This window comes from Hibiscus syriacus, unplaced genomic scaffold (assembly GCF_006381635.1).
Source record: "Hibiscus syriacus cultivar Baekdansim isolate YM2019G1 unplaced genomic scaffold, ASM638163v2 tig00111160_pilon, whole genome shotgun sequence".
In the NCBI taxonomy this organism is placed as follows: Eukaryota; Viridiplantae; Streptophyta; class Magnoliopsida; order Malvales; family Malvaceae; genus Hibiscus; species Hibiscus syriacus.
Genome location: NW_024063005.1, coordinates 45,432 through 59,354, shown reverse-complemented (window position 1 = coordinate 59,354; position 13,923 = coordinate 45,432). Strand labels below are relative to the sequence as shown.

The 13,923-nt window shown below is 38.4% G+C and overlaps 1 protein-coding gene across 1 annotated transcript; it reads left to right on the top strand.

Moving 5' to 3' along the window:
* The first annotated feature begins 5,497 nt into the window (after positions 1-5,497).
* On the top strand, positions 5,498-6,466 carry LOC120155022. The gene has a single exon (XM_039166609.1). It carries the CDS (start codon positions 5,631-5,633, stop codon positions 6,396-6,398), a length of 768 nt encoding a protein of 255 aa, XP_039022540.1. The 5' UTR covers positions 5,498-5,630; the 3' UTR covers positions 6,399-6,466.
* The last annotated feature ends 7,457 nt before the right edge of the window (positions 6,467-13,923 follow it).

Here is a 13,923-nt window from a genome sequence, read left to right as displayed (position 1 = left end):
CTTAGAAGAAGTGCGTATGTGTTCTTATTCTCTATTGCATGACTATTTATAATGTTCTGGACATGTGTCGATTGAAAATTGTCGTGACATTGGTGTTGATTGGACGTTTTAGGAAGTGATGGCTTAAACTAGTTTGTCATCAAAAGAGACCACGTGTATCAACATGTGGTCACTGGTGATCATACGTGGGAGATACTCGTGGGGTAATAGGTGGTTGACACGTGATCGCTGCTAATAATTCACGAGAATCTTATATTTACATTCCTGGAGAATCGCACGAAATATGTGAAGTTCATGGAAGTCCGTATGGGTCGTAGGCTCGCAGGTGATAACACAATTAGGTTCAACAAGGAATGTTTGAGGGTAAAGAACTAACGTTCTTAAATTAAACCATCTTGCTTTTTGTTTCTAATAAAATTATGTAGGAGACTTAAATTTGATAAATAATAGGGTAAATTATCTTTTTATCACCCACCTATCACTTAAATTGTATATGATTTTGGAAAAATAATAATAATTAAATGACCAAAACAGAAACTAAGAAATAGCTGGATGATCAAATAAATAGTTTACCCTAAATAATTTTATCTTTTAAGTCCATGATGAGACCAACTATATTGTTATGATGGGGGCGAGACAAGAGGATCAACAACATTGGAGGTTGCAAAACATGTAGCTTTTTTATACCATTTTTCTTTCAATTTCATATAATTGATTGTTGGAGCTTGAAAAAAGTGATGATTAAATGGTCGGAAAACTTTTCAATTTAGGCAGATTGACACTTACAAGTAATTATGTCCTGAAATGTTTGGAGGCACTGTAATGGCCTTTTAAAAGGGACCAAATACCGATGGATGGGCATTGGCATTTGAAGTTGCCTACTGATACCATGATATCAAAGTTACTTAGTTTCTCTCTTTTCATCTTTTGTATTCTTTCTAAGCTGGATCATGTTGAATCCAGTACAACAAGGAATGAGACTGAAATACAAGCATTGCTTACCTTCAAGGCTCGAATACTAGTCGATCCTTACGGCATGTTCGGCTCTTGGAATGATTCTCGACATTTCTGCAACTGGTAAGGAGTAAAATGCGATCGACGACATCGAAGAGTGACTTCCCTGCATCTATCATCACTCAAATTGGTAGGAGACATTTCTCCTTACATAGCCAACCTTACGTTCCTTAGGGTGATCAACCTTAGGAACAATAGCTTTCGTGGTCGGGTCCCCCAAGAAGTTACTCATTTGCATCGTCTAGAGAAATTGAGCCTCATCAACAACTCCTTCCAAGGTGAACTTCTGAGAAACCTTAGTTGTTGTTCGAGCCTAAAAGTCGTCGACTTAGCGGGAAATTCGCTTGAAGGGGAAATAACTGCCGAGCTCGGTTCTTTGTCTAGGCTCCAAACTCTTCAACTAGCCGATAACAACTTCATAGGAACAATTCCCCCTTCATTAGGGAACATCTCTTCTCTCCTTCATCTTTCCCTGATGCAGAACCACCTCAAAGGAAACATTCCTACGGAGCTCGGGCGACTCTCGAGATTGACATTTCTTCAGTAGTCTTCAAACGAGCTCTCTGGTACAGTTCCTAAACAACTGTATAACATCTCATCCATTAATGCCTTTTCTTTAGCTGCTAACCGGTTACAAGGCCAGATCCCTCAGTACATAGGCTTGAGCCTCCCTAATCTTGAGGGCATTTATCTTGGCGGAAATAATTTTTCAGGGCCAATTCCAACATCAATAGTCAATTCCTCGGGGCTCATGGACCTTGATATGGCTGACAATTTTTTGATGGGACTAATACCAAAGAATTTGGGAAGCCTTAAAAGTCTAAGAATCTTAAACTTTGGAGGCAACTTACTTGAGAGTTCCAATGATTAAGTTTCCTCAAGTTATGCGGAGGGACTAAGCCACTTCAATTGCCTACTTGTCCTATAGAAATTGCAAAGAAAAGGAAAAACTTCCAACGTTTAGCGATAATTCTGACCAGTATTGTTTTCTTTGTTGTCGTAATCATGATATGTCTCTTCGCAATCAAACGACGGGTTAGCTCGTCAAAAAAGAGAGAGGGCATTTCCAGCCCATTAGACAATAAACATCTGAAACTTTCCTACGCTGAGCTCCTCCGTGCGACAGACGATTTCTCTTCCACCAACTTAATTGGTATGGGGAGATATGGTTCAGTCTATAAAGGGATTCTAAGTTCTGATGATCAAACAACAATTGCTGTTAAAGTACTTAATCTTCAACGGCAGGGAGCCGACCGAACTTTCAAGGCTGAATGTGAAGCCCTTAGGAAGCTTAGGCATTGAAATCTTGTCAAGGTCATTACTTTTTGCTCAAGTATTGATTTTCAAGGCCTTACTTCAAAGCCTTAGTGTTCGAGTTCATGCTGAATGGGAGCTTAGAAACTTGGTTACATCCAAGTTTAACCGAGGTACACAATTCACCAAGATTAAATCTAATTCAGCAGCTCAACATTGCCATTGATGTAGCCTCTGCATTGGATTATCTTCATTCCTAATTCGACAGGCCGGTCATCCATTGTGATCTGAACCCGAGCAACGTTCTTCTTGATGCTGATCTTACATCAAACATTAGTGATTTTGGCCTAACAAGGTTTCTTTCAGAGACAACTGATCAATCTATTTCCAAGCAAAGTAGTTCGGTGGGAATAAGAGGAACCATGGGATATATTCCTTCAGGCAATTCCGTTCCACCACATTATCAAATCAAATTCATTTTCTTAAATTTGATATAGTGATATTCATCTCAATGATTTTGTCTGGAAATGCAAAATATGGAATGGGAAAGAAAATATCCACACACGGCGACGTGTATAGCTATGGCATCTTTTTAATGGAGTTGTTTACCGGCAAAAATCAACCGACAGTATGTTTACGGGAGAGTTGAGCCTATGTGAGTATGTAAAGACGGCCATACCTGATGATGTGGTGGAGATAGTTGATACTAGGCTCAATTTTGAAGATGAAACACCCTTCAATCGAAATGGCCAAAGCAGTAGAGGCATCGACAACATTGTGAAATGCTTGGGCTTAGTGCTTAGTATAGGAGTGTCCTGCTCAGCTGATTCTCGTAGTGAACGAATGAACATCAAAGATGTGCTCAGAGAACTTGCTACAAAACCGGTGACGGACGAAGGTTGGCTGCCAACGATGACCAAAAACGTTTAATACCTAAAACTAAACCTTTTTAAAGTTTAGTGACAGTCGATACACCCATAAAGTTCAATACATAAAACGACATCATTATAGATATCAATAGCCACATTAAAACGATATCATTTTATCCATGTCATCATAATGACAAAAAAAAATCATTCATATCATCGTGACGTTAAAATTTAAATACTCAATAACATAATTGAAGTCAAAACTAAAATGTAATATTATAATAGAAGCGATTGAGATTTTAATAATACAACTGATGCATTACTTAATAGTTCAATGGTATTTAAGTAGGCTTTAATATACAAAAGGTGTCCAACGTATGTCTGTTTTTTCAGTTTAGTGTCTAATGTTTTTTTCGTTTCAGTTTGGTATCTAACGTTTCATTCCATTACATAAAATGGGTCACGCCTTGACGGATAGTTAGTTTTCTCCGTTAAGTGACATGTGTTACAATATGGTAATTTTAAAATTTTCTTTTTAAAAATAAATATTTAAATATTATTATATTTATAAAAAACTCTTATTTCTTTTAAATTACAAAAAAACTCAAATCCTAACACCAAAGCTTACCCACGACGACGGATGGTGACTACGACGTGACTCACAAGTTGGGTTTTGAGCGAACGGCGACGATGAAGCTAAATATAGTGGCGGTGAGGCGAACGGAGGTTCGAGGCGGTCGAAATCGTTCAAAATCCGAGGCGCTGGGGGGTTTTCGGTGAAACTTCAAAGGTTCGATTCCAACGAACGGTGACAACTATCTACAAATTGTTTTGGGGGTTTTGATCATGGCGGCGAGGCACTTCAATTGGGCTGGGCAGTGACAAGAACGGAAGAACGGCGGCAGCGGTCGATGTGGGTGGGTTTAGGGGTTGAAATGAAGGTTTTCAAAGTTTTGAGATTATTTCGAAATTAATGTGTTTTTTATTTTAAAAAATATATAAATTTTAGGATTTTTCTCATTTGAACAACCCCTCATTCTAAGTTCTTACCCCGCCTCTCACCAGAACCCACAGAGCTCTCACTGGAAAACATCAATGATAATAACAAATCAATAATCAGTCAAAACCAAATAAAACGGGAAATCATCAAACCCATAAGAAATAACATGAAGGAGAACAAAAACACAAACAATATGCAAGCTTTCAATAAACATGAGAAAATCCCAAAAATTATATATTTTAAAAATAAAAAACACATTAATTTTGAAATAATCCCAAAACTTTGAAAACCTTCATTTCAACCCCTAAACCCCGTCGATCGTCGCCTCAGCTCGTCCGTTCTTGTCACCGCCCAGCCCAATCGAAGCACCTCGCTGCCATGATCAAAACCCCCAAAATAATTCGTGGATAGCCGTCGTTGTTTGCCGAAATCGATCCCTTGAAGTTTCGTCGAAAACCCACCCGACGTCTCAGATTTTGGACGATTTCGGCCGCCTCAGACCTCAATTCATCTCACCACCACTATATTTAGATTCCTCGTCGTCGTCCGCTCAAAACCCAACCGGTGGGTCACGTCGTAGTCGTCGTGGGTAAACTTCGGTGTTAGGATTTAGGTTTTTTTATAATTTAAAAGAAATAAGGGTTTTTTAATAAATATAATAATATTTTTAATATTTTTTTAAATTATCATATTATGACACGTGTCACTTAACGGAGAAAACTAACAGTCCGTCACGGCATAATCCATTTTGAGTAATGGAATGAAACGTTAGACACCAAACTATAACAAAAAAAATATTAGATACTAGACTAAAAAATGAACATACATTAAGCACCTTTTGTATATTAAAACATATTTAATTAGTATATACAAATGATGCAACAACTATGCATGGATATTGGTGCCATCTCTCCACTCTTCTAATCTTCTTTTTCTTTTTTTCTTTTCTTTTTCTCTTTTTCCTTCTCAACTGCCCTTTTGTCCTCATCCTCTTTCAGGACGATCCCATCGACTCTCAGAATCTGTATATACTTAATTAAATAAAAACATAATTAAACGCGTAAATACACGTACAAGAAACGTATTGAAATAACTTAGTATATACAAAATATTAGGTTTTTAATTTTTATAACAATCTACATGTAGATAGATCAATAATTGATATTTTTAATAATATCATTAATATTTTATAATAATTAATATTCTTTTAAAATTTATATTTATGCTATTTTATTGTTACAATTCACATTAAATATTATCTTGGATTTTAAGAGCTTTGGAGTAGTATTTAGTTAGGATCAATTATTTGGGCCACAATACGCGTTCCAAATTGTTAAGAAAAATAAATCTTTGCCCCTTAAACCATGCATGACAAACCCGACCTCTTTTCTTCTTCATGGTTTTCTTCTTCCTCCTTTAGGTCATCAAGAAGCTACGAGCCTACGAAAGCAGAACAAATCCTTCCATTTTCATTGTTTCCCTTTATGTAAACCATGAATCCATCCTCTTTGTCCAAACTCCCCCTCCTCCTTAAACCTTTCCTTCTTTCTCTCTTTCTCTCCATCTTTTTCCTAGTCTTTTTAGCCACTCAATGCCCTCTCCTCCGCCTCAAAACCGCCCTTCAGACCGCTTCCAATCCACCTTCCAGCGGCGCATCGGGTCTCCATATCCGAGGGGGATATACCTCCTACAACGCATACATTGAGCGTCAGCTCAACAAAACCCTTAACCCAAAGCTCCGAAAGATATGGACGACGCGGGATTGGGATAGAAAAGTCAAGGTCTTCTCCCGTGTTTTCCAGAGCTTAAAGCACAGAAAGCTCATTTTCAACGAGTCGAAGGCCTTGTCTATAGGAGCTAGAGTCGGACAAGAAGTGGCGGCGATGAAGGTGGTGGGAGTGTCGGATGCGGTCGGCATAGATTTGGTGCCGTACCCTCCGCTCGTAATGAAAGGAGATTTCCATGCGCAGCCATTCAAGAATCAGACATTTGACTTCGAGTTCTCCAACGTCTTCGATCACGCGCTGTACCCGTGGAATTTCGTTGGGGAGATCGAACGGACGTTGAAGTCCGGAGGGGTTTGTGTCCTACATGTAGCGGTGAGACGACAGACGGATAAGTTCTCGGCCAATGATCTGTATAGCGTGCAGCCATTGCTGGAGTTGTTTAAGGAATCGGAGCTGTTGGAAGTGAGGAAAGTTGATGCATTTGGTCTCGATACCGAGGTTGTTTTTAGGAAGAAAAAGATCAAGGATTTTTAGATAATTTTTTTTAACAGTAATTTCATTATTTCCATTTTTTACAACCCATTAATTACAACTATATTATAAGGTATGACTCATATATATACCGGTAACGAGGACAGAGATGAAGCGGAGTGAGCGAAACGAATATCAACTGTCCTTATAAAGAAAGTCTTGTAGAGAGGGTTACGATTATGTGGGTTGGGGGTGCGGGGCTTGCGCCCCGCGATACGGTACAAGGTTAATTTTGTAATTATATACTAGGGTTTTCTATTATAAATAGAGATGTAACATAAACTTATTATCATTGAATAAAAAATTTCTAGCGCCGCCTAAGCACCGAAGACGTAAGTACATTGCCGAACCTCGTTAAAATTATTGTGTTTTTCGTTTACTTTGTCCGATTTATCAATATATATATATATATATATATATATATATATATTTACCAATAGTTACATATTTTATTTTACATAGTTGAGACTTGAAAGGTCAGTTCACATTATTGTATGAAAAAATAAATGTAATTAATTAAAATATTAAATATATATTTTTAAAAAATATGAAATATTAAGTATTTTCAAAATTATAACCATAATTAGAGTATAATATTTGAATTACCTAAACCAATAAATTGATTCGTTTTTAATACGGAGAAAGTGGCAAAGAGACAAGCAAAAAGGTTGAAAAACCCTGTGATGCAGGGACCGACTCCTAGTGTGAAACAGGGAAAGGAGAAAAGTAATTATTTTACTTAATAATAAAGGAAGAAACAAATTGAGGCACCGAAAGGAGGCCATTAAAGTTTATGAGTAATATATTATACAATGTCCTTTTCATCTTAGCAATTGCCGTTGCGATGAAATGAAAAAGATAATGACATATACTATATTTTATGAAAATTATAATAATTATTGGAAAAATTGGATAAGAATGAATTAGAGAAAGAGCATGTAGGATGATTGGCGTATAGTGGAATGTGGGGTAACAATGAATAATGTTAGCTTTGTTTTGAGTGGGTGTGTTGGAACTATTATTATTATTAAATGCATGGACCTAATTATTAGATTAATTGTACAAATAAATATGAATAATTATGCTTTGCTTTGTGCTGTGTAATAATTGATTTAAATCATTGATTGTCCGACTGTCCTTTCATGAGTGGGGTTAACGTGATGAATCAATTAAAATTTCAGACCAAACTAATAATATATTAAAAGAATATCTTTAAATGTTTCAATTTAGTTTTAGCTTAATTAATAGGATCATTATTATAATATTAAAAAAAGTATAAGTTTAGAACATGTATTATTTTTTAATTGATAGATGAAGCGTGGTTTAAATAATTTAAATATTATATTAAAATATATCTTTAGGTAAAAGTAAAACTTGGTTAAGACTTAAATAGAACATTTAGCAATATTGATGTCGCAACCGTCTTTCGGTTGGGCCCCGAAATTGGGCTTCGACTTGGATTAAACGGATTGGAGTCACCACCGATCATTTATTTAAAAATAAATGGGTTGACCGGATACCTTATAATTTACCTGATCTGCGTCTTACCAAAGATGTGTCGGATTCGGGAGTCGGTTACAGTCAAGGAAGGGTTAGCACCCTTGAACTGCCATTTCGGTACTACATAATTTCCAGTTGTCTTAACTAAGGAAATTGTAAATTTAAATTAAAAGTTAAAATAACGATCCAAAACTTACCTTTAATTGTTTTTTGAAAACGTACTCTTACGGAATCAAGGAAAAACGTTAGAAAAATAAAGGTGACGAAAATAAATTGAAAATAAAATAAAGAAAAAAACTAACAACATATAAAATAAGGACAAAAAGCAAACGACATGACCAACATTGAGATAATAAAACTGAAATGAAAAAATAAAGACGAAAGAGAATAACATAAATAAAGAAACAAATGTAAAAAATAAAATACGACAAAAAAATTAAATAACAAGAAATAAACATAAAATAAAAGTAAAATAAATCGAGGGAAAGAAGATAAATATATATATATATATATATATATATAAATATTAACTTGTAAAAAAAAATACAATATATACATGCATATAGATATATATAATAAATAAATAAAATAAATAATAAAATACTAATAACACATATATGTAAAAATAAAATAAAAAACTAATATACTATAAAATATATAAATAAAAAATTAGAATTAAAATCCCGAAAAGGACTAAATTAAAAGAAAATCTTAATTCAGGGTCGAAATCAAAAGGAAATCGGATTTAAGAATCGGATTTGGGGACTAAAATAGAAGTTATGGAAACGGTAGGGTCAAAAGGCGCAGTTTACCCCATTTCAAAAAACACGCGGGTATAGGCTGTTGCGGGTCGGGTCACGCGGGTCTTCGTGGGCCGAGTATATAACTTAAAATTTTTAAGAAAACTTCATTTGTTCTCTCCTCATCAGCCGAACCCCCCCCCATTTTCTTATTTCCTCTGATCTGTTCATCAAACTGATGAACATGATGAGCAGCCCAGAATCCGGCCACCCTTGCTCCGCCTCGCCGCCGCCGTTGAACGGCGACGGTCGCCGTTCATCGGCGGCAAATCCAAAAAACATTTCATTTTTTAAGAGCTTTTCCCTTCCCCACTTTGAATTTCCGAATAGTTTTTTAGGAAAACAAGCCTCCGGGTGTAGATCGAAGGTCGAAAGTTCAAAAGATCCACCCCTCTGTCATCGGCCAAAACGTTTTTCTTTGGGGTTTTCAAGCACAAAATGCAAGTAACTACGCATGCAAGTAACCAAGAACGAACAAAATAAGGTAAAAACGCTACCTTTATTTCTTTTCAAACGTTGTACAAAGATTCGGCTTGTTTCTCTATATTTGCTGTAGATTTGTGGTGTTTGTGTACAAGTCGTGTCCTCCCCATTTTCTTGATTACATGGGTATTTATACACATAATAATGCTATCTCTAGTTCCGAATTTTCAGAGGTTTGCTTGGACTAAAACACTTGTTATTTGCTATTTTGGTGTCCTAAACATCCACGATGGTGGTCTGTTGCCGAGAAGCATGGGATAGAGGCGTGTATGGCGAAGACTCGTGGGGGCTGTTGATCGAGGAATTTGGTCGTGGGACCTTTGGAAGGTTGGGGCTGCGGTGCTCAGTCAGGAGACAAAGAGAGGAGGAACTAGGGTTTCCAAACCCTAGTTCAACGGTTCAATTTGGACCCGGTTCAGACGGAAATACAAGCAGACCGGTTCAAGTGCTTCACTTCGGGCCATTGTTGGGCCACGTGTTACTAGTCACTACTGGGCTACCAATCTGATGTAAACATTATTGTATATAATATTAATTGGTCAAAATTTGGTGTCTTCAGCTGCCCCTCTTTGCTCATTATCGTGTAACGAAAATGGAGCAAAGATTAAAAGACACAAATTTTAACAAGGTCGAACATCCTCTGTCGTAGAGCTGGTTTGTCAATACGAAATGACTCCCTCGTCGTGAGGTTGAGTCAAAACTAGGAAAATTCTGAGTACGAAATCCTTCGTCGTGAAGTTGAAATCAAACTCAGAGTTGTTGGCAAGTGGCCTCTGAATCGTCTTCTGGCTCAAGATACTTCGTCGAGAAGGTGAAACTTGACCTGAAGACTTTGGTGTTAGGGTGTTACAGATGACTCCTTCATCGTGAAGTTGGGTCATTCTGTTTGTGAAGTTGAAATTGCATATGGCTCATTCGTCGTGAAGTTGAGCCTGAGAATTGGATATCCCCCGTCGTGAGGTTGAAATCCAATGCAAGTTGTGTTGCTTCGAGGCCAATATCCTTCGCTGTGAAGTTGAAATTGACTCTGAAACTTGGAAAGTGTTTGTTGACAACCAGCGGCCCCTTCGTTGTGAAGTTGAACTTGCGTTGTCTCGAGTCCAATATCCTTCGCTGTGAAGTTGAAATTGGCTCTGAAATTGGGAAGTTGTTTGTTGACAGCCAGCGGCCCCTTCGTTGTGAAGTTGAACTTGAGCTGTCTCGAGTCCAATATCATTTTCTGTGAAGTTGAAATTGGATTGGGAAATTGTTTGTTGACAGCCAGCGGCCCCTTCGTTGTGAAGTTGAACTTGTGCTGTCTTTAAACTGGGAAATTTTGTTGACAACCAGCGGTCCCTTCGTCATGAAGTTGAACTTGCGTTGTCTGGAGTCCAATATCCTTCGTTGTGAAGTTGAAATTGGCTCTAAATTGGAGAAATGTTTGATGACAACCAGCGGTCCCTTCGTCGTGAAGTTGAACTTGCATTGTCTGGAGTCCAATATCCTTCGTTGTGAAGTTGAAATTGGCTCTAAATTGGAGAAATGTTTGATGACAACCAGCGGTCCCTTCATCGTGAAGTTGAACTTGCGTTGTCTGGAGTCCAATATCTTTCGTTTTGAAATTGGCTCTGAATTGGAGAAATGTTTGGTGACAACCAGCGATCCCTTCGTCGTGAAGTTGAACTTGCGTTGTCTCAAGTCCAATATCCTTCACTGTGAAGTTGAAATTGACTCTGAATCTGAGAAATATTTGTTGACAACCAGCGGTCCCTTCATCGTGAAGTTGAACTTGCGTTGTCTGGAGTCCAATATCCTTCGTTGTGAAGTTGAAATTGACTCTGAATCTGAGAAATGTTTGTTGACAACCAGCGGTCCCTTCGTCGTGAAGTTGAACTTGCGTTGTCTGGAGTCCAATATCCTTCGTTGTGAAGTTGAAATTGACTCTGAATCTGAGAAATGTTTGTTGACAACCAGCGGTCCCTTCGTCGTGAAGTTGAACTTGCGTTGTCTGGAGTCCAATATCCTTCGTTGTGAAGTTGAAATTGGCTATGGGTAAAACCTGCAAAGATATGCATATATGTGATGTTATGGATGTCATGCTCTTAGGTATGCCTAAAATGCGTATGAAACATATGTTATTCTGAGCTCTGGAGAGTAATCTCGATCTCCGGTGGCCTGTCGTTGTTGACTCTTGATTTTGAAAGCTTGAAGTTCCAATCTCTGATCTTGAATTCTTCAAATGTTTGATGATTTTTTTTTTGAAGATGCTTCTCAACTATCTCAAACATGCGCATGAGCCTTGATCGGCTTTTGGGTACCTGTACTTTTCAATGAATCTTTGTACAGTAATATGCGATTATCTTTCATAAAAAATAAATAAACCATTAGGTTTAAATCTAATTCAAGATGCTCGAAAGGAAAGATGATCTTTATTCATAAAGGAGGAGAAGAACAAATAATATATGGCAAACATTCTAGAAAACGAATACACGATGATGTGTAAATGAACGTCTTAGATCTCGATAATGTGGGCAATTCTGAGTTGAAAAGTCGTTTGGTGACCTTGAATGCAGCCTTTGCCAAAGGGTTTTTGAAAATGCGACAACGTTCGGGAGAGTGCGACATTTCTCCGATTTATTGAGTTTGTAGAAGATTCCTGTGCCGGGATGTTTCCACTATTAATATCCAAATCGCCTTTGCCGGGTTTTCAACTTGGACTCATCCTTGGTTGCAAGACGCCCTTTGCGGGTTTTCATCTTGAACCCACCTTATTTTCTCTTCTTTTGTTCTTTTTTCCTCTTTTTCTTTTCTCAATTTAGGGCGCCCTTTCGGGTTTTCACCCTAAACGTTCTTTTCTTTCCTTTTCTTTTTTTTTTCAACTTAGGACGCCCTCTCGGGTTTTCATCCTAAGCGAAGTATTTCTTGACTGCGTCCGAGTTGATGGGATGTGGCAGTTCAGGTCCGTCCATTTCAGCTAGGACGAGGGCTCCTCAGGAGAAAGCCTTTTTCACGACGTAAGGTCCTTCCCAATTTGGCGTCCATTTTCCTCGGACATCTTTCTGGACTGGCCAAATTCTTTTTAGCACCAGATCTCCCTCGCGGAATATTCTTGGGTGCACCTTTTTGTCATGTGCTCGGATCATTCGTTTCTGATAGATTTGACCGTGACGAATGGCTTTCAGTCTTTTTTCATCTATCAGATTAAGCTGATCATATCTGGATTGTGCCCACTCTGCATCATCCAGTTTAACTTCTGACAAGACCCTGAGGGACGGAATCTCGACTTCAATGGGTAGCACCGCTTCCATTCCATAGGCTAATGAAAATGGAGTTGCCCCAGTCGAAGTTCGTACCGAGGTTCGATAAGCGAACAAAGCAAAAGGCAACTTCTCATGCCAGTCTTTGTAAGTTTCAGTTGTTTTCTCCACTATCTTCTTAATATTTTTGTTTGCTGCTTCTACTGCTCCGTTCATCTTTGGTCTGTAAGCAGTGGAATTGTGATGTTTTATGTTGAACTGTTCGCAAGCAGCACTCATCATCTTGTTGTTCAAGTTTGTTGCGTTATCGGTGATAATCCTTTCAGGTAGACCATACCGACATATAATTTCTTTCTTCAGAAACTTGCAAATAGTGGATTGAGTGACACTGGCGTATGACGCAGCCTCTACCCATTTCGTGAAATAGTCAATTGCTACGAGAATGAAACGGTGACCATTCGAAGCCTTCGGATGGATTTGCCCGATAACGTCCATGCCCCACACAGAGAAAGGTCATGGTGACGTCATTACCTGAAGCGGATGAGGTGGAACATTTATCTTGTCTCCATAAATCTGACATTTATGACATCTTCTGGCATAGTTGATGTAATCACTTTTCAGTGTGGACCAAAAATATCCGCATCTCATTATTTGCCTTGACATCATATGCCCATTTGCATGTGCTCCACAAACTCCATCATGTACTTCTTCCACTATCATTTTTGCCTCTTCAGCATCGACGCACCTTAATAGAACTTGATTATGGCTTTTCTTGTATAAAACCTCTCCGTCAAGGACGTATCCCGCTGCCAACCTTCTAAGGGTTCTCTTATCGGTTTCGGTGGCTTTTTCTGGATAACTCCGATGCTTGATATACTGCAAAATGTCGTAATACCAAGGCTTTGTGTCTTTCACTTCTTCAATTTGGTAACAATGAGCTGGGTACTCATACGACTACATGTTGATTGGCATCATTTCAGACTCCCCACCAGCCCTGAATGCGGCTGCCAATGTAGCTAAAGCGTCAGCCATCTGATTTTCTTCTCTAGGCACGTAGTGGAAGGTGACTTCGTCGAACTCTTCGACCAGATCCAACACTAGTTTTCGGTACTCTAACAGCTTTATATCCTTGGTTTCCCACTCTCCTCGGAGTTGATAGATTACCAAGGCTGAGTCTCCATACACCCGCAAAGTCTTTATATTTTGCCCCAGTGCAGCCCGAATTCCCAAGACACAGGCTTCATATTCTGCCATGTTATTGGTACAATCAAAGTTCAGTCTGCTGGTAAATGGGTAGTGACTCCCTTCTGGGGAGACTAGGATTGCCCCGATGCCATGTCCTAGTGCATTTGATGCCCCATCAAAGTGCATTCTCCAGGAACTGTCCGTTGAAATGCTTGCTTCCTCTAAAGATATGGCCATTAAGTCTTCGTCTGGGAAATCAAAGTCCAGCGGCTCATAGCTCTCATCAGTTCTTCTTGCCAAAAAATCGGATATGGCGCTGCCTTT

Coding starts and splice junctions, on each gene's coding strand:
- LOC120155022 (XM_039166609.1), top strand. CDS start 5,631: ATGAATCCATCCTCTTTGTCCAAACTCCCCCTCCTCCTTAAACCTTTC.